The sequence below is a fragment of the Macaca nemestrina genome, chromosome 7 (genome assembly GCF_043159975.1).
Source record: "Macaca nemestrina isolate mMacNem1 chromosome 7, mMacNem.hap1, whole genome shotgun sequence".
In the NCBI taxonomy this organism is placed as follows: domain Eukaryota; kingdom Metazoa; phylum Chordata; class Mammalia; order Primates; family Cercopithecidae; genus Macaca; species Macaca nemestrina.
Genome location: NC_092131.1, coordinates 84,802,303 through 84,820,513, shown reverse-complemented (window position 1 = coordinate 84,820,513; position 18,211 = coordinate 84,802,303). Strand labels below are relative to the sequence as shown.

At 42.5% G+C, this 18,211-nt stretch overlaps 2 protein-coding genes across 3 annotated transcripts; both read left to right on the top strand.

Moving 5' to 3' along the window:
- Positions 1–4,954: 4,954 nt before the first annotated feature.
- LOC112423232 (large ribosomal subunit protein eL31-like) lies at positions 4,955–5,371 on the top strand. The gene has a single exon (XM_071099423.1). It carries the CDS (start codon positions 4,982–4,984, stop codon positions 5,345–5,347), a length of 366 nt encoding a protein of 121 aa, XP_070955524.1. The 5' UTR covers positions 4,955–4,981; the 3' UTR covers positions 5,348–5,371.
- A 3,683-nt stretch (positions 5,372–9,054) lies between these two features.
- LOC105499595 (neuroguidin) lies at positions 9,055–17,484 on the top strand. 2 transcript variants are annotated; one of them, XM_011772281.3, is made up of 11 exons: positions 9,072–9,211; positions 9,525–9,584; positions 10,411–10,482; positions 14,463–14,600; positions 14,851–14,935; positions 15,019–15,071; positions 15,322–15,445; positions 15,536–15,704; positions 16,495–16,651; positions 16,798–16,855; positions 17,300–17,484. In XM_011772281.3, exons 1-11 carry the CDS (start codon positions 9,200–9,202, stop codon positions 17,317–17,319), a joined length of 948 nt encoding a protein of 315 aa, XP_011770583.2. In that variant the 5' UTR covers positions 9,072–9,199; the 3' UTR covers positions 17,320–17,484. The 2 variants fall into 2 exon arrangements, with proteins under 2 accessions (XP_024642750.2, XP_011770583.2); XM_024786982.2 differs by lacking the exon at positions 16,495–16,651 and having other exon boundaries at positions 9,055–9,211.
- Positions 17,485–18,211: the final 727 nt, after the last annotated feature.

Sequence of the window (18,211 nt, the reverse complement as noted above, 5' to 3'; positions counted from 1 at the left end):
ATTGAAACTCCACAGTTAACATAATACTTAATAGTGAAAGACTTAATGCTTTCCCCATAAGATCAGGAGTAGGAAGCCCAGGATGTCCACTCTTGTCACTTCTATTCAACATTGTATTGGAGTCAGGGCAATTAGGCAAGACAATGAGATCAAAGGCATCCAGAATGGAAAGGAAGAAGTAAAATTCTATTTGCAGATGACATTATTTTATATATAGAAAATTCTAAGAAATCCACTAAAACACAATTAGAATAATAAATGAATTCACCTAGGCTGGGCGCAGTGGCTCATGCCCGTAATCCCAGCACTTTGGGAGGCCAAGGTGGGTGGATCACCCGAGGTCAGGAGTTCAAGACCAGCCTGACCAACATGGTGAAACCCCATCTCTACTAAAAATAAAAAAACTAACAGGGTGTGGTGGTGGATGCCTGTAATCCCAGTTACTCGGGAGGCTCAGGCAGGAGAATTGCTTGAACCCAGGAGACGGAGGTTGCAGTGAGCCAACACAGTGCCACTGCACTCCAGCCTCGGTGACAGAGTGAGACTCTGTCTCAAAACAAACAACAACAAAAAACATAAATGAGTTCAGCAAAGTTGCAGGGCACAAGGTTAATATACAAAAATCAATTGGATTTCTACATACTGGAATGAACAATCAAAAAATAAAATTAAAACACAATTCCATTTACAATAGGATCTGCAACAGCTGAATAATGGCCATCCCAAAATACCAAGTCCTAATCTCTAGAACCTGGGAATGTTACCTTATAAGAAAAAAGGGTCTTTACAAATGTGATAAAATCCAGGGGATTACCTTAGGGAGATTATTCTGGATTATCCAAGTGGGCCCTAAATCCAATCACAAGTATCCTTATAAAACAGAGGCAGAGGAGATTTGACAACACAGAAGAGGAGGCAATGTGACCAAGGAGGCAGAGACTGGAGTGACATGGCCACCAGCTTGAAAGGGGCAATGAACAAGTTCTCCCCTACAGACTCCAGAGGGAGTGTGGCCCTGTTAACATCTTGATTTCAGACAGATTCAACTGATTTTGAACCTTTCGCCTCCTGGATGATGACATAATAAATTCCCGTTGTTTTCAGCCACCATGTTTATGGTAATTTGTAAAAGCAGTCATAAGAACATAATATGACATGAAAAATAATTTTGAAAACATAGGAATAAATTTAGCAGAAGAAATGCAAAACTTATATGCTAAAACCTACAAAATATTGTTGAAAGAAATTAAAGAAGACCTAAACAAATGGAAATTTTCTATATATAAAATAATGTCATCTGCAAATAGAATTTTACTTCTTCCTTTCCATTCTGGATGCCTTTGATCTCATTGTCTCGCCTAATTGCCCTGACTCCAAAACGATGTTGAATAGAAGTGGCAAGAGTGGACATCCTGGGCTTCCTAGTCCTGGTCTCATGTTCATAGATCTGAAGGCTTAGTGTAATTAACATGGAAATACTCTCCAAATGGATCTACAGATTCACTGCAATACCTATCAAAATTCCAGCTGTCCTTTTTGGACAAAAATTGACAAGCTGATCCTAAAATTCATATGGAAATGCAAGGGACCCAGAATAGCCAAATCATATTGAAAAACAACAAAATTGTTAGACTGAGATTGTGGCTCGCACCTGTAATCCCAGCACTTTGGGAGGCTGAGGCTGGTGGATTGCTTGAGGCCAGGAGTTCAAGACCAGCCTGGTCAAAATGGCAAAGCTGTCTCTATTAAAAAAAGTAATAACAAAATTGGAGGACTTACACGTCCTAATTTCAAAACTTATTACAAATATACAGTAATCAAGATAGTGTGGTACTGGCATCAAGAGAGATGTATAGATCAATGGCATAGAATTGAGAGTCCAGAAATACACAAGTACATTTATAGTCAATTGATTTTTGATTTTTTTTTTTTTTTTTTGAGACAGGGTCTCACTCTGTTGCCTAGGCTGAAGTGCAGTGGCACAACCTTGGCTCACTGCAACCTCCACTTCCTGGGTTCAAGCTATTCTCCTACCTCAGCCTCCTGAATAGCTTGGACTACAGGTGTGTACCACCACACCTGGCTAATTTTTTTTTTTTTTGTAGAGACAGGTTTCATTATGTTGTTCGGGCTGGTCTCGAAATCCTGACCTCAAGTGATCTGCCCGCTTTGGCCTCCCAGAGTGCTGGGATTACAGGTCTAAGCCACTGCACCCCCCCAGCCATTTATGGCCAACTGATTTTTAACAAGGGTCCCAAGACCCTTGAGGAAATGATCAACAAGGAAAGAACAGTCTTTTCAAAAAATGTTGCTGGAACAACTGAATATTCACATGCAAAGGAATGAGGGCAGACCCCTACCTCACACCACACACAAAAATTGACAAAGTGGATCTTACATTAGGTCTTTGATCCATTTTGAGTCAATTTTTGAACTCTTAGGAGAAAACATAAGTGTAAATCTTCATGACTTGTATTAGGCAACAATTTCGTAGATATAACACCTAAAACACAAGCAATACTCTCCCCCCTCCAAAAAAAGGTAAATTGGACTTCATAAAAATTAAAATCTTGGCCAGGCATGGTGGCTAACACCTGTAATCCCAGCACTTTGGGAGGCCAAGGCAGGAGGATTGCTTGAATCAAGAGTTTGAGACTAGCCTGGGCAACATGGCAAAAATCTGTCTCTACAAAAAAAAAACTCACAAAAATTAGTCGGGTGTGGTGGTACATACCTGTAGTCCCACTATAGGGGTCTGAGGCTGCAGGATCACTTGAAGCAGGGAGGTCATGGTGGCTCACACTTGTAATCACAGCACTTTGGGAGGCCAAAGCAGGTGGATCGCTTGAGGTCAGGAGTTCAAGACCAGCCTGGCCAATATGGTGAAACCCCATCTGTACTAAAAGTACAAAAAATTAGCCAGGCATGGTGGTGCATGCCTGCAATCCCAGTCACTCGGGAGGCTGAGGCAGGAGAATTGCTTGAACCCGGGAGGCAGAGGTTGCAGTGAGCCGAGATCACACCACTGTACTCCAGCCTGAGCAACAGAGCGAGACTCTGTTTCAAAAAGCAAAGCAAAACAAAATAAACTTAAAAACTTTTGTCCGGCCGGGCGCGGTGGCTCAAGCCTGTAATCCCAGCACTTTGGGAGGCCGAGGCGGGCGGATCACAAGGTCAGGAGATCGAGACCACAGTGAAACCCCGTCTCTACTAAAAATACAAAAAATTAGCCGGGCGCAGTGGCGGGCGCCTGTAGTCCCAGCTACTCAGGAGGCTGAGGCAGGAGAATGGCGGGAACCCGGGAGGCGGAGCTTGCAGTGAGCCGAGATCACGCCACTGCACTCCAGCCTGGGCAACAGCGTGAGACTCCGTCTCAAAAAAAAAAAAAAAAAAAAAACAAAACTTTTGTCCTCCAAATAATACCATTAAGCAAGTGAAAAGACAAAACGAAGTGGGAGAAAATATTTGCAAATCATGTATCTAATAAGGAGCTTGTGTCTAGAATATGGAAATAACGCTTACGACCAGTAATAAAAGGAAAACTCAATTTAAAAATGAGCAAGTGATCTGAACAGACAGTTCTTTTTTTTTTTTTGAGACGGAGTCTTGCTCTGTCACCCAGGCTGGAGTTCATTGGTGAGATCTCAGCTCACTGCAACCTCCACCTCCTGGGTCGGGTTCAAGCAATTCTTCTGCCTCAGCCTCCCAATAGCTGGGACTACAGGCGTGTGCCACCACACCCAGCTTAATTTTTGTATTTTTAGTAGAGATGGGGTTTCACCATATTGGCCGGGCTGGTCTTGAACTCCTGACCTCGTGATCCACCTGCCTCGGCCTCCCAAAGTGCTGGGATTGCAGGCGTGAGCCACTGTGCCCAGCTAAGAGTTCTTCAAAGATATTCACATGACCCATTAGCACATGAAAACATGTCCAACATCATAAGACATTAGGGAAATGCAAATCAAAATCTCAATAAACACTGCTTTGTAACTCACTAGAGTAACTATAATTAAGACTATAGATTATAGCAGATGTTGGCAAGGATGTGGAAAAATTGGAACTGTTTTATTGCTGGTGAAAATGTAAAATAGTGCAGCCCTTTGGAAAACAGTCTGGCAGTTCCTCAAATGGTTAAACATAGAGTTACCCTATGACCCAGCAACTCCACTCCTAGATGTAAACCCAAAAGAAATGAAAACATATGTTCCCATAGGAATTTAGCTATAAATGTTTATAGCAGCACTACTTAACCAGAACGTGGAAACAACCGAAATGTCCATCAGCTGATCAATGGATAAATAAAATGTAGTATATCCATACAATGAAATGTTATTCAGCAGTAAAAAGGAATAAAGTAGTGATATACACTACAATATGGATACCTTGACAACATTATGCTAAGTGAAAGCAGCCAGTCACAAAAGACTAACATTGCATAATTCCACATTAAGGATATGTTCAAAATAGACAAAGCTACAGGGATACAAAGCTGATTAGTGGTTGTCTAGAGCTGAGGTTTAGAGGGTTGGGGAAAAAAAGGGGAGTGACTACTAATGGGTACTGGGTTTTTTTTAGAACATTGTAAAAACGTTCTAAAATTATTATGGTTATATTTGCACAACTGTGTGAATATACTGAAAACCACTGAATTTTATGATTTTTTAAATCAAAACAATTTTTTTTTTTTGTAGAGGTAGGTTTCTTCACTATGCTCCCCAGGCTGGTGTCAAACTCCAGGCCTCAAGTGATCCTCCTGCCTCAGCCTCCCAAAGTGCTGGGATTACAGGTGCAAGCCACCATGCCCAACCCCACTGAACTGTATCCTTTAAATAGTGAATTGTATGGTATGTGTATTAAATCTCAGTATAGATGTTAACAATTTTTCTCACTGTATACTTGAAATATTATGGACGATTGCCTGTTTATGAAACTGTTGAAAGAAATAGAAGACAAGCTTCCTTTCCAACTTGAACCCGGCAGAATGGCTCCCGCAAAGAAGGGTGGCGAGAAGAAAAAGGGCCGTTCTGCCATCAACGAGGTGGTGACCCGAGAATACACCATCAACATTCACAAGCGCATCCATGGAGTGGGCTTCAAGAAGCGCGCCCCTCGGGCACTCAAAGAGATTCGGAAATTTGCCATGAAGGAGATGGGAACTCCAGATGTGCGCATTGATACGAGGCTCAACAAAGCTGTCTGGCCCAAAGGAATAAGGAATGTCCCATACCGAATCCGTGTGCGGCTGTCCAGAAAACGTAATGAGGATGAAGATTCACCAAATAAGCTCTATACTTTGGTTGCCTATGTACCTGTTACCACTTTCAAAAGTAAGTTCTCCATCCCATAAAGCCATTTAAGTTCATTAAAAAAAAAAAAAAGAAAGAAAAAAGAAAAAGAAATAGAAGACAATAAAATTAATGATCTTGTATTCTTTGCCAATGCTTGTTGGTTGAGTGGTAGAAGAGCTTTACAAAGATTTATTGTCCTGTTAGCTCCAAGATTATCTTGTAACAAAAGGAATGGTTGTGTTAGGGCTCAGAAAACGATACTCCAGAGTATGGCACTTTGGCATGCTAAGCACTTTGAACTAAAGGAGATTGGAAGGCCTTAGAAGCAGCCTCAGAAGCAAAGTCTTTCTCTGACCTTCTCCTGCCCTCCTGTCTGCTGCCCTTCCTTCTGCTCCAAGGCAAGCCATAGAAACTAGAATTTCGGCTGGGCCTGGTGGCTCACACCTGTAATCCCAGCACTTTGGGAGGCCGAGGTGGGCAGATCACTTGAGGCCACTTGAGACCAGCCTGGCCAACATGATGAAACTCCATCTCTACTAAAAATACAAGAATTAGCCGGGCATCATGATGGATGCCTGTAATCTCAGCTACTTGGGAGGCTGAGGCAGGAGAATCGCTTGAAACTGGGAGGCGGAGGCTGCAGTGGGCCGAGATCGTGCCATTGCACTCCAGTCACTCCAGCCTCAGCAACAGAGCGAGAATCCGTCTAAAAAACAAAAACAAAGACCGGGCACGGTGGCTTATGCCTGTAATCCCAGCACTTACGGAGGCCAAGGCTGGTGGATCACAAGGTCAGGAGTTCGAGACCAGCCTGGCCAATATGGTGAAACCTCATCTCTACTAAAAATACAAAAATTAGCTGGGCATGGTGGTACAAGCCTGTAGTCCCAGCTACTCAGGAGATTGGGGCAGAAGAATTGCTTGAACCCAGGAGGCAGAGGTTGCAGTGAGCCGAGATCACGCCACTGCACTCCATCCTGGGTGACAGAGCGAGACTCCATCTTAAAAACAAAAACAAAACAACAAAAAAACTGTAACCTCTGTCCTCCAAACCTGCCATAAAACATAAAAATTTTACTCTAAATTTCTCTCACCTTTCTGCTGAGAGCTAACCATAAAAAATATTCTCTGACTTCCTCATTTGATAGTCATAAATCCTCATTTTGGAGGGGTCCTCCCTGTAAACCAGAAAGTATCTGAAACAGGTCTCAATCAATTTAGAAGTTTATTTTGCCAAGATTAAGGACGTGTCTGGGAGTGAGGCTTGTGTCTTTCTCCAAAGGTGACTTTCAGGGCTTCACTATTAAAAGGGGAAAAGTAAGCTGGAGGGGAAAAAGGGAGGGTACACTAATCCACATGTTGCAAGAGAAAAGGAGCAGTTAGGGGAATAGTCAATTGGTATTTGTTTCAGGCTCAGTAAATCGGCACACAAGATAAGGTGAACACACAGTAGATCCTTGTAGAGATATTTAACATTTTATCTGTAGCTATCCACTTAGGAACAAAAGCAAAGGCAGTTGCTTGCATGACTCTGTGTTGAATTTAATTTTTTTCTTTTGGCACAGTGAACTGCGGTCCCAAGTTATTTTCCTTTCACATTCCCTATACCCAAAAGGATTGTTATCTAGAGAGGCTAAGAAAAATCTGAACAGACAGGCCTTGCTGGGTTTCCCCCCTCAGTCTATTTCTGTCAGATCATACCCTTTTTGTCCTGTCACATTTCTACTCACTGTCCATTCTTCACCAAACCTAACCATAAAAATGGACAGTTTTCCCTGGGTCTTTGAATCTTCATTTCTGAAGGCTCCTGTGTCAGGTAAAACTAAATAAATTCATCGAACTTTTTTCTTGTTAACTTGTCTTTTGTTGTAGGAGTGTGTTCTATGACCCTTATGATGGGTGAGGAAAGGTATCACACTTTTCTGCCCCTATAGTTGACAAATATTTTAGATTTTTAGAGATGGGGTCCCCCCTCTGTCACCTTTTTTTTAGAGATAGGGTCTTGCTCCATCACCCAGGCTGGAGTGCAGTGGCATGATCAATGCTGCCTTGAACACATGGGCTCAAGTGATTCTCCTGCCTCAGCCTCCAGAGTAGCTGGGACTACAGGCTTAAGTCACCGTTCCTGGTGGACAATTATTTTAATAATCAAGGCTGGGAGTGGAGGCTCATGCCTGTAATCCTAGCACTTTGGGAGGCCGAGGCAGGCAGATGGCAAGGTCAGGAGTTTGAGACCAGCCTGGTCAACATAGTGAAACTCCGTCTCCACTAAAAATACAAAAAATGAGCTGGGCATGGTGACGGGTGCCTCTAATCCCAGCTACTCAGGAGGCTGAGGCAGGAGAATCGCTTGAACAGGGAGGCGGAAGTTGCAGTGAGCCGAGATTCGAGGTTGTGACACTGCATTCCAGCCTGGGCAACAGTACAAGACTCCGTCTCAAAAAAAAAAAAAAAAAAAAAAAAAAAATCAAGACCAAAATATGGCAGTGCAATTTGTTTTCTCATTGACGTCATAAAGCATATGAACAAACTAAATTTCAAGTTCCCCAAAAAGTTTATTGCTGATCTAACTAGATAGGTCCGAAAATTTATGTAGAAACAGAAACTTTTCATAATACAAATCTTGATAAAACATTACAAAAGCTACTGGATAATTGACTAAGTATGCTGCAACAGCATCCTGAGCTTCCACACTAGGCCTGAAGCAGCAAATAAATGTCAGAGGAGTGGGGACTGAACACCCTCCTGCTTTCTTGATTCCAGCAAGACCTAGATACCAGGATTTCCTCACCCCAGCTGCCCAGATACGGGTGTTATTCTTAATTCCAAAAGCAGCTTCAAGTCAGGAATATCTGATTTCTAGACCCAGCTCTGCTGGACGGTTGTGAACAAAAATTATACACTATCATTCACCCTTTCAGTGCTTTATTTCCTAAGGCATGTGATGGGAACAATGAATATCCGTCCAATCTACTTCACCAGCCTGTGAAAAACCAGAGAGTGAATACATCTGAAAGCATTGGGTAATGATGAGGCAGGTCATATTGAAACATGCACTGCTCGAGTCTGAACCAAGTTCTGCTGCTGAAGACCTGTGTGACTGGGGTAAGTCATGTAAATATGAACGGTTCCCCAACTTGTAAAACATTCTTTTCATGTCCCCAAACTGGTAGGAGCGAAGAGTGTCGGGGCCGTTTCTCAGCGCCCCACGGTGCACATCAAGAGAGTAGGTGTCCTCGCAGTCAGTTTCTAAACTCTGGCTCTGGGCTTCTCTGGCCCCGCTCTCTTATTTACAGATGAAGAAGGCTCAGAGACCGAGTGACTTGTCCACGGTCACACAAGGAGTATTGTTACAGAATCGATCCCAGGGCCACCGGGTCTGCGAGGAATTTGGCGCGGTGGCCGTTGGATGAGCAGCCAGCAATGGCGGCTCCGCAACGTCGACACCGCAAAGCGAAGCTGAGGCCCGTCACCTAGCGGCCTGTTCAGGCACTACAAGAAAAGTGCCGTGAAAAAAGACTCTGGGTTCTGCGGCAGACGGGAGCCAATAAGCGCTAAGTTCGCGCTGCTAATTCCTTTTTTCTATTGGTCCTTCCAACTGTCAATCAACTATTTTCCTATCTCTTATTGGCTTGCCGTCAATCATTTTACTCAGTCTACCAATCACACGCTCTTTGCCAAGTGCTTTTTTTTTTTTGGTCCTGACATCGCTGAGTCTGACGAATTTAGCCAGTTCCTTTATTCCATTGGCCAGATCAGACTCCTCCTCTCGTTTATCCCGTTGCGGGCGGAAGTGAGAGAGGCCTTATTCGTATTGGCTTAGGTTTGCAAGCGGCAGTTGTCTATCAAATCTATCAAGACGCCCTTAGCGCTCAGGAAGTACGGAACCGGAAGGGGTGGGCTTTGCGAAGATGGCGGCGCCGGTGAGTTTGGTGTGGTTTCTTCCTCTCGTAGCTATTGTGGAATTTTCCTTTCCCTTCAGCGGCTGGAGGCAAACTGTTGGTACCAGGGAAGAGTGGTGATGAAAGTTGCTTCAAGGAGGCGGCCTCCCTAGAGTTACTGTTCCTGTCCAGTAACTCAAGGGGCTGGCTTTAGGGCGAGTCTGTGAAGAGGAGTGTGAAGGCCCCGAGTCTGGGGTGTCAGACGGAGAGGGCAGCTTCCCAACCTAGACGTTCCGCCTTCTTATAATCCTGAGGAAAGAATGACTTTTCTTTACTCCTCCTCTCCCTTCTGTAGGGGGTGCTGGAGTCAGACCTGCCAAGTGCCGTGACACTTCTGAAAAATCTCCAGGAGCAAGTGAGTAGTGTCGCCTCTGGAATAAATTAGTCATGGATTGGCCTTGACTTTATGTACTTCACCTCAAAACTTTGGTGATTGAGATACATGAATGCTCCCAAAAACCGTAAGAGTAAAGTGATGTAATGAAAACCTTTCCAGGCCAGAGTTCTAAGTAATTGATTCTGCATCCAAGGGAATACAAAAACGCCAAAAAGAAATTATCTGAATAGTTTTCCCTTATTCATATAGCTAAGGAAACCAGTGCTTGGAATGGTAACATGATTTGCCCGTTGGGTGCCCAGGTAATACACACTTAAATACAGAGGCTTCTTGACTTAACGATGGAGGTTATGGCCTGATAAACCCATTGTAATATGAAAATCTCATAAGTCAAAATTTTGGCTTGATGCCGCTGCCCAGCATCACGAGAGAACAGGACGGTTTCTACCGAATGCATGTTGCTTTTGCACCCTTGTAAGGTGGAAATTAAGACATAAGTCGGGGAGTTTTGTAGTTTTATGTATTGTAAGTTCAACCAGTACAAACAAAATTACAGTCCTCCAGTCACTACTGTCCCAGTCCTTTTCTCCTCCCTGTAGTTCAGTAAAAGATGGTCTCTTCTTTAAGAAATGGAAAGTTTTTTTTGTTTGTTTTTTGTTTTTCTTTTTTTTTACTTTTTAAAGGACCATCTCTCCTATACTTTCCCAGAAGTGAGAAGATAGTACTATACTTTAGACAGTGTTTCAGATGATTTTTAGGTGGCATTGTTTAGCTTTTGCTCTTCACAGTTTGCAGACATGATTTGATATAGTCTAGTCAGTTGTTTCATTTGGGCTAATTTCAGGTGATGACTATAACGGCACAAGTGCAATCACTGACACAAAAAGTTCAAGCTGGTGCCTATCCTACAGAAAAGGTAAGATGTACTCAAACAGTAAGCATCCCCTGACTTAACGTTCTCAGTAGTTCTTTCATTGTATGTTTATTGTGTCTTATATATCCTAAGTGCTCGAGCTTCAAACATAAATACGATTCAGTTTCTGTGCTGAAGTCTAGTGGGAAGACAAAGCAAAGCAATAGACATAAGTATTAATAGTAGCAATCACATTACAGAGTTATGAGGAGTCTCCAGCCAAAGAGAGGGATTAATTAACTGCCAGAAGAGCAGAGGGATTCAGGACAGGCTTCCCAGAAGAGGTGATAGGATTTTGAGGAATAAACAGGAGGGACAGAAAGAAGGAACATGTGCAAATGCACAAAGGCCTGAAAGTATGGTGATATTATGGGAAAGGAGGAAGCCGTTTTTGTGATAGGATGTACTTTCTGTGTTATGTGTGGTGGGGGTAGGAAATAAGACTGGAAAAGTAGTCACTCTGAAGATCATTGTAGGCCAAATGAGGAGTTACTTTCAGATTTCATCTAATCTAAGACACTTATTAATTGGGACATATCACTTATTGTGTATATTAAGAAAAAATGTAACAGGCTGGGCCTGGTGGCTCATGCCTGTAATTCCAGCACTTCAGGAGGCTGAGGCTGGAGGATTGCTTGAGCTCAGGAGCTCGGGACCAACCTGGATAACACAGTGAGACCCTGTCTCTACAAAAGTTAAAAATTAGCCAGACATGATGGCATGTGCCTGTAGTCCCAGCCACTCGGGATGCTGAGGCCATAGGATTGCTTGAGCCTGGGAGGTTGAGGCTGCAGTGAGCTGTGGTTGTGCCACTGCATTTAGCCTGGGTGACAGAGCAAGACCCTGTCTCAAAAAAAAAAAAAAAAATTCCTCATGACATAATACCAAGATGCCAGTGACTGAAACATGCATCCTGATTTCAGAGATGTTAAAATATGAAAACAATGTGCATCTTAAAATTGAAATATGCGCCTGTAATTGCAGCACTTCGGGGGGCCAAAGTGGGAGGATTGCTTGAGCCCATGGGTTTGAGACCAGCCTGAGCAACGTAGTGAGGCCTGTCTCTACAAAAAAATAAAAAATTAGCTGGGTGCAGTGGCGTGTGCCCATAGTCCCAGCTACTCGGGAGGCTGAGGTGAATGGATCGCTTGAGCCCAGGAGGTCGAGGCTGCCATCAGCCACGATTGCACCACTGCACTCCAGCCTGGGCAACAGAGTGAGACTGTCTAAAAAAAAAAAAAGGGCTTGGCTAAGAAAAAAAGGTGGCTCACGCCTATAATTCCAGCACTTTAGGAGATTGTGGTGGACAGATCACCTGAGGTCAGGAGTTCGAGACCAGCCTGGCCAACATGGCAAAACCCCATCTTCACTAAAAATACAAAAATTAGCCAGGCATGGGGCCATGTGCCTGTCTGTAATCCCAGTTACTTGGGAGGCTGAGGCAGGAGAATTGCTTGAACTCAGGAGGTAGAGGTTGCAGTGAGCCAAGATCACGCCACTGCACTCCAGCCTGGGCGACAGAGCAAGGTTCCATCTGAAAAAAAACAAAACAACAACAATTGAAATATGTAGTTTTCAAATTAAGGTCTGGTAGAACCTTCTCAGGGATTACTGGTTGAGGGCAATGGAGAACAACAACTCTGGACCTCTCATCCCTGCTTAACTGGAAAACTCTGGTATTATCTGTTTTTATATATTGAGCTTTTGTCCTAAGATATTTAAGCCAAATATTCTATGGGTAAACACAAGTGTGAAAATCATTGTAATAAGAATCACTGAAGAAGTTTTAAGCACAGGAGTTAGAGCAAATTTGTGCTTACAGAAGGATAACTAACAGCATTCAAAATATATTCCCTTCTTGCCTTTATCATTCACTTATGTTCTTATTGTCCATTTTTATTTTAAAAAATTTAAGTCTTTGTTTTTCTCTCATATGCTTGTAGCTCAGTTTGAATTTGACAATGCCCAAGCATATCAGAAGAGCCTGCTTCTCAAATTCTTACCTGTTTTTGTCCTGGGTATCATGCTTTTTTGTTTTGTTTTGTTGAGATGGAGTCTCCCTTTGTCACACAGGCTGGAGTGCAGTGGCATGATCCTGGCTCACTGCAACCTCTGCCTCCTGGGTTCAAGTGATTCTCCTGCCTCAGCCTCCCGAGTAGCTGGGATTACAGGTGCCCGCCACTACTCACGGCTAATTTTGTGTTTTTAGTGGAGACAAGTTTTTACCACGTTAGCCAGGCTGGTCTCGAACTCCTGACCTCAGGTGATCCACCCGCCTCGGCATCCCAAATTGCTAGGATTGCAGGTGTGAGCCGCCATACCTGGCCTTGGGTACCATGCTTTGAACCATTTCAGTGCCTTTTGGAGATGGATGAGTTGCCAGCATCCTTCTTAGATCACTATATATTTGTTTGTTTATTGAACAAATACATATTAACTTATCTTTTTGACCAAAGAGTTTTACTAGGTGCTTTATAGATTACAAAGTACTTTCACATTATTTTGTTTGAGCCTCATGATTGTTCTTTGTGGCAGGAAGGACATATTGTACATATTTTACTGATAAGACTGAGGTTGGCCTGGCGCAGTGGGTCACAGCTGTAATCCCAGCGCTTTGGGAGCCTGAGGTGGCTGGATCATGAGGTCAGGAGTTCGAGACCAGCCTGGCCATTCATGGTGAAACCCCGTCTCTACTACAAATACAAAAAATTAGCCAGGCGTGGTGGCAGGCACCCGTAATTCTAGCTACTTAGGATGCTGAGGCAGGAGAATCACTTGAACCTGGGAGGTGGAGGTTGCAATGAGCTGAGACAGTGCCACAGCACTCCAGCCTGGGCAACAGAGTGAGACTTCATCTCAAAAAAAAAAAAAAAAAAAAAGACTGAAGTCACAAGGTTAAGTGACTTACTCAATGTTTGACTACCAAATACCTAATTCAGAACTTAAACTCAGCTTGTGGACTCTCAATCCTTTGCTCTCCTTCTATACCACAGTAGTGTTGATCTCAAGAGCTTAGCATGTTGGCTTAAAGACATCCAGGGATTAGGTGTTGGAGTCAGATTGAGTTTGAATCTTAGCTCTACTTGTATTACTGTGTTATCTTGGCCAAAGTATTTAACGTCTCTGAAATAGGTTTTCTTAGGGCTGTGAAGTTTGGAAGATACATAAAAGCCCAAAGAAAAAAATGAAAAATCAGTATAATCACCACTCTGAGATAACCACTGTAGTATTTTTTTTTGAGATTTTTAAAATTATGAGAATAATATATGCAACACTTTTTCAGTCTACAGTACACCATTTCCTTTTCCTCATCTCACTCTAGGGGTAGCAGTTACTTGTGTGTTGTCTTGTAGACATTTTTCTATGTGTATAAAATGTATTCATCATATCCCCCCCCCACACACACTTTCACAATTGAAGTCATATTATACTTTCTGCAACTTGTGCTGACATGGATTTAATTCGATGTCATTATATGTAAATCGTTGTTTTTACCTGTGTCATATAATTCCATTGTATGGGGGGAAAGTAGTAATTACCTTGATTAAATTAATTTAAAATTTGGCAGTGTGTGGAGACATTTTTTTCTGCTGCAGCTTGGAGGGACCATCCATGGGAAAAGGCCAAGGATACTGCTGAAAACCTACAATGCCTAGGACAGCCCTCAACAAAAATGTTCTGGCGCCAAATGTCAATAGCTCTGAGATTGAGAAACCCTGTTATAGTCTTTTTGGAGGGGTAGTTTATCGATTTTCCTCTTCTCATTGTCTTCTATTAATTCTCTGAGCGTTGTTTCTCTTGTATTAGCCTAACTTTCTCATTGGCCATCTTAGGCACAGCTACTTCTTGAGACTACTCCAGATATCTAATATGAACTGATTGGGAAAATCTTGAACTTGGAGAAACATCCTGTTTACCCTAGGCTTTCATCCTGGTTCTTTGGCTAAAACCAAATCTGCATCTTTCTCTTTTGTTCAACTCAGGGTCTCAGCTTCTTGGAAGTGAAAGACCAGCTGCTGCTCATGTACCTTATGGATTTGACCCACCTCATTCTGGACAAAGCCTCAGGAGGGTCTCTTCAGGGACATGATGGAGTTTTGAGACTGGTGGAGATTCGCACGGTATGAAGCATTTGGTGTCTTGGGGTTTTAAGTTTCTAAATCTTGAGCTCCAAGGCTGTCACAATAGTAGCTCTCATTTAAGTGAGTCTTTTCATGTTTAAGGAAACCAAATTTAAAAAAGTGTTTTTCTGTTCATTTGCTCTACTTTGTACTTATTTTAGGTGCCTTATGTGGCACCTTAATATAGGGACTCTGGTGTGTGCTTCATTTTGGGAAGGAAATGTAATCCTGTTTAACTACCATGTTGTAGGTTTTGGAAAAGCTTCGTCCCTTGGACCAAAAACTGAAGTATCAAATTGACAAACTGGTCAAGACTGCAGTGACCGGCAGCCTTAGTAAGTGAGGAGACCACCATGAAGTTGTGGGGACCATCAGAAAGTTACAAATTTTGTAAAATTCCTTGGGTTATTTATTTCAGGTGAGAATGACCCACTTCGTTTTAAGCCTCATCCCAGCAATATGATGAGCAAGGTAAGGGGTTGTATTATTCTCCTGATTTTTTTCTGAGGCATCTATACCTAGGTGAGCCTCTTGGTGATCCTGGATCCCCTGGGATTCTCTTAGGACTTGACTTTCCAACTTGTGTGTTAGAATGCTGAGTATGAGATTTCCTTTTCTCCTTTTTTATATTCCCACCTCCCCAGGGTACTCCAGCTTTGGGTTTTTTTCTCACTTATCTCATGAATGTTTCCTAAGTTTGCAGACATTATTTCTTTTGTAGTTGAGCTCTGAGGATGAGGAGGAAGATGAAGTAGAAGATGGCCAGTCTGAGGCTTCAGGGAAGAAATCTGTGAAAGGAGTGTCTAAGAAATACGTTCCTCCACGCTTGGTTCCAGTACATTATGGTATGAACTTTGGCTGCTGCCTCCTCAGTATGAATTGTTTCTCTTCTTTTCTCTGTTCTTGGATAACCCCTGCTTATTTTCATCATGTAGATGAAACAGAAGCTGAGCGGGAGAAGAAGCGTCTAGAACGAGCCAAGAGACGGGCATTGAGTAGCTCTGTCATTCGTGAACTTAAGGAGCAGTACTCAGATGCTCCAGAGGAAATCCGTGATGCTCAGCATCCCCATGTTACTCGCCAGAGTCAGGAGGACCAACACAGGTCTGAGCCTTTGCATTAGAAATTATTTCTACACTCTAGAGTCCTGTCCTCATGCTTTAGACTAATGTGACTAAGTTTGGTACCAAGAGAATTGATGTTATATAGAAAATGGAGTGAAAAATTTGGGATGATAGTTTCTAAGAATCAGGAGTTTGGAGTACAGGATAGGAACTAGGAAAATTTTTACCCCAACTGTTCAAAGCAAAAGTAGTACATTGCAATTCGACATGAGATTTGAGGGGGGAAAAAAGCAGTATAGAGAGGAATATATGCAGTTCCACATAGTACAACTTTAAAATTCTGTGTTTCACTGTCACAGCTCTCACTTTTGTGCAGAAGGCAATAAAGGTAGGTTTTTATAGTGACATTGTGAGTGCTAGGTAAGTTCAGGGAAGGAAAGTAGAAAAGCAGTGTAATTGAATACAGGCTCATGAACTTTGCTCAGGTGCAGTCTTTACAGTTGATGGATTTACATGAAGGGACACATTTAGGGAAACCCATTTATGGAGCTGAAATAAAAAAAAATGTTGGTATAATATTTTAAATAGTATTATGGATAGGCTATGGATTCATATCTAGCATGAGGGAAGTTTTAGCACAGAGCACATTTCATTGAGGAAGCTCAGTATTGAGCATTCAATATGTCCTTACTAAATCAATATGTTGATCTGCTGTGAAACTTCTTGAGAACTCCCTGAACAAGGGATGAGTAAATACTTGGGCCAGGTTCTGGGCTGGAGCTTTCCATCTCCATGGTCTGAGCCTGCTGGAAACTGGCTTTCTCTGGCAGGATTAACTATGAGGAGAGCATGATGGTGCGTTTGAGCATCAGTAAGCGAGAGAAAGGACGACGAAAACGAGCAAATGTCATGAGCTCACAACCTCATTCCCTTACGCACTTCAGTGACATCAGTGCTTTGACAGGGGGAACTTCTCATCTTGATGAGGTGAGGTTGAGATACGGTTGTAGTAGGATGTGACTTTCATGCTTTCAGCCAAATGTATGTGGGGCTTATTACCATGAGAAACTGGGGAAGGGATGCTGGCTCTCAAAAGCACAGTGCCATTCCTTCACTTCTCCATCTGTCTCCAGGATCAGAATCCTATTAAGAAGCGGAAGAAGATACCTAAGAAAGGTCGGAAGAAAAAAGGTCAGTGAACTGCTAGGACTTAGGTGATCAGGTGCAAGGTGGGGAGTACAAATTGAGACTCTCTGGATTTGCCATTCTGGGTCTCACCAACCCTTGTAGTATCTCTTCCGTACTGGACAATAATCTCCTTAGGTGGGCTTTTATTGTTTCTTTCCTAAGCTGGAAATCAGCATCATTCACAAAATGAATTTCTGGATTCCACCTCTAAGGTCCCACAGCTCCTGTTCAGGCTTCCCTAAATAGAACTGATAAAGTGTCACTTGAAGGAACCGTTATCCCATTTCAATTTATTCCTACTTCTCATCTTTTGTCCTGGGAAGATATTCAGAGTACTGCCTAGGAGACCCCACCCCTGTGAGCCCTTCTCTCTAGATGTCCTCTTTTCCTGTCCCTTTAGCTTTTCCAACAGTCCTTTGCCTCATTCTTGGTTTCCCTTCCTTTCAGGTTTTCGGAGGCGGCGGTGATTATGGGTGTACGTATTTGTCTATTTTTTGTCATCCTGAGATACTTCTAATTTCATTGTATATAGGTTGTTTTCCGTGGAATTCATTAATTGTTTGCGTTGGACATGTGGAAAGAACCTTACTAATAAAACTGATTTTACTTATGAATTAAAGCCCCTTTTTTCACATGTGTTATGTGACTGGAGTCGTTGGGTGTGGGATATTTTTGGTGAGTGGTTGGTGAAAAGGGAAAGATTTTTTGGAAGTGTAAAACATTTATATTGTTTTCTTTGATAGTATATTTTTCCCAGAAACCAAAAATTGGAAAATATTGAGAGACGAGGGTGGTATAATAACTCTTCCAACCCATGTTGCCTCAACTTCCTGTATGATTTGTTACAATACAATACAGATTGAGATATTAATACATGAGTTTTAGGTTTTATTGGTGTTATCTGGGCTGGCCACCAGGTGGCATAAGTGGTTCAAGAAACTGGTGGAGCTTGGCTGTTATCAAAAGCAAGATAGAACCTTTCCACATCAGCAAGATTATTCTTGTCTCCCCTTCTCTGAATGTTTTTCATTTCTTTCTGAAATAGCATGAACATAAGGCTGACCTTTGGTCCGTTACTGAGAGAGTTTGTAGAAAATAGTAGAGTGAGTAAGAAGGCTAGAGTGAAGAGTCAGTATAGTTGTGTTATTCAGTCTCTTACCCTGCCTTCAAATGAGGATTGTTTTACCAGAGTCAGTAAAGGCCAACCCTTCTATAAAGAGCTGGCGAAAAAAAAAATTGCCAGCAGACAATCAGAATATTCCTAGCTTAACAGCCAAGCAAATGAAACTCCCACAGAAATAATTAGCCAAACTCAATCCAGGAGACTGGTGGGAGTTACACATCTGAGATCTTGTATTC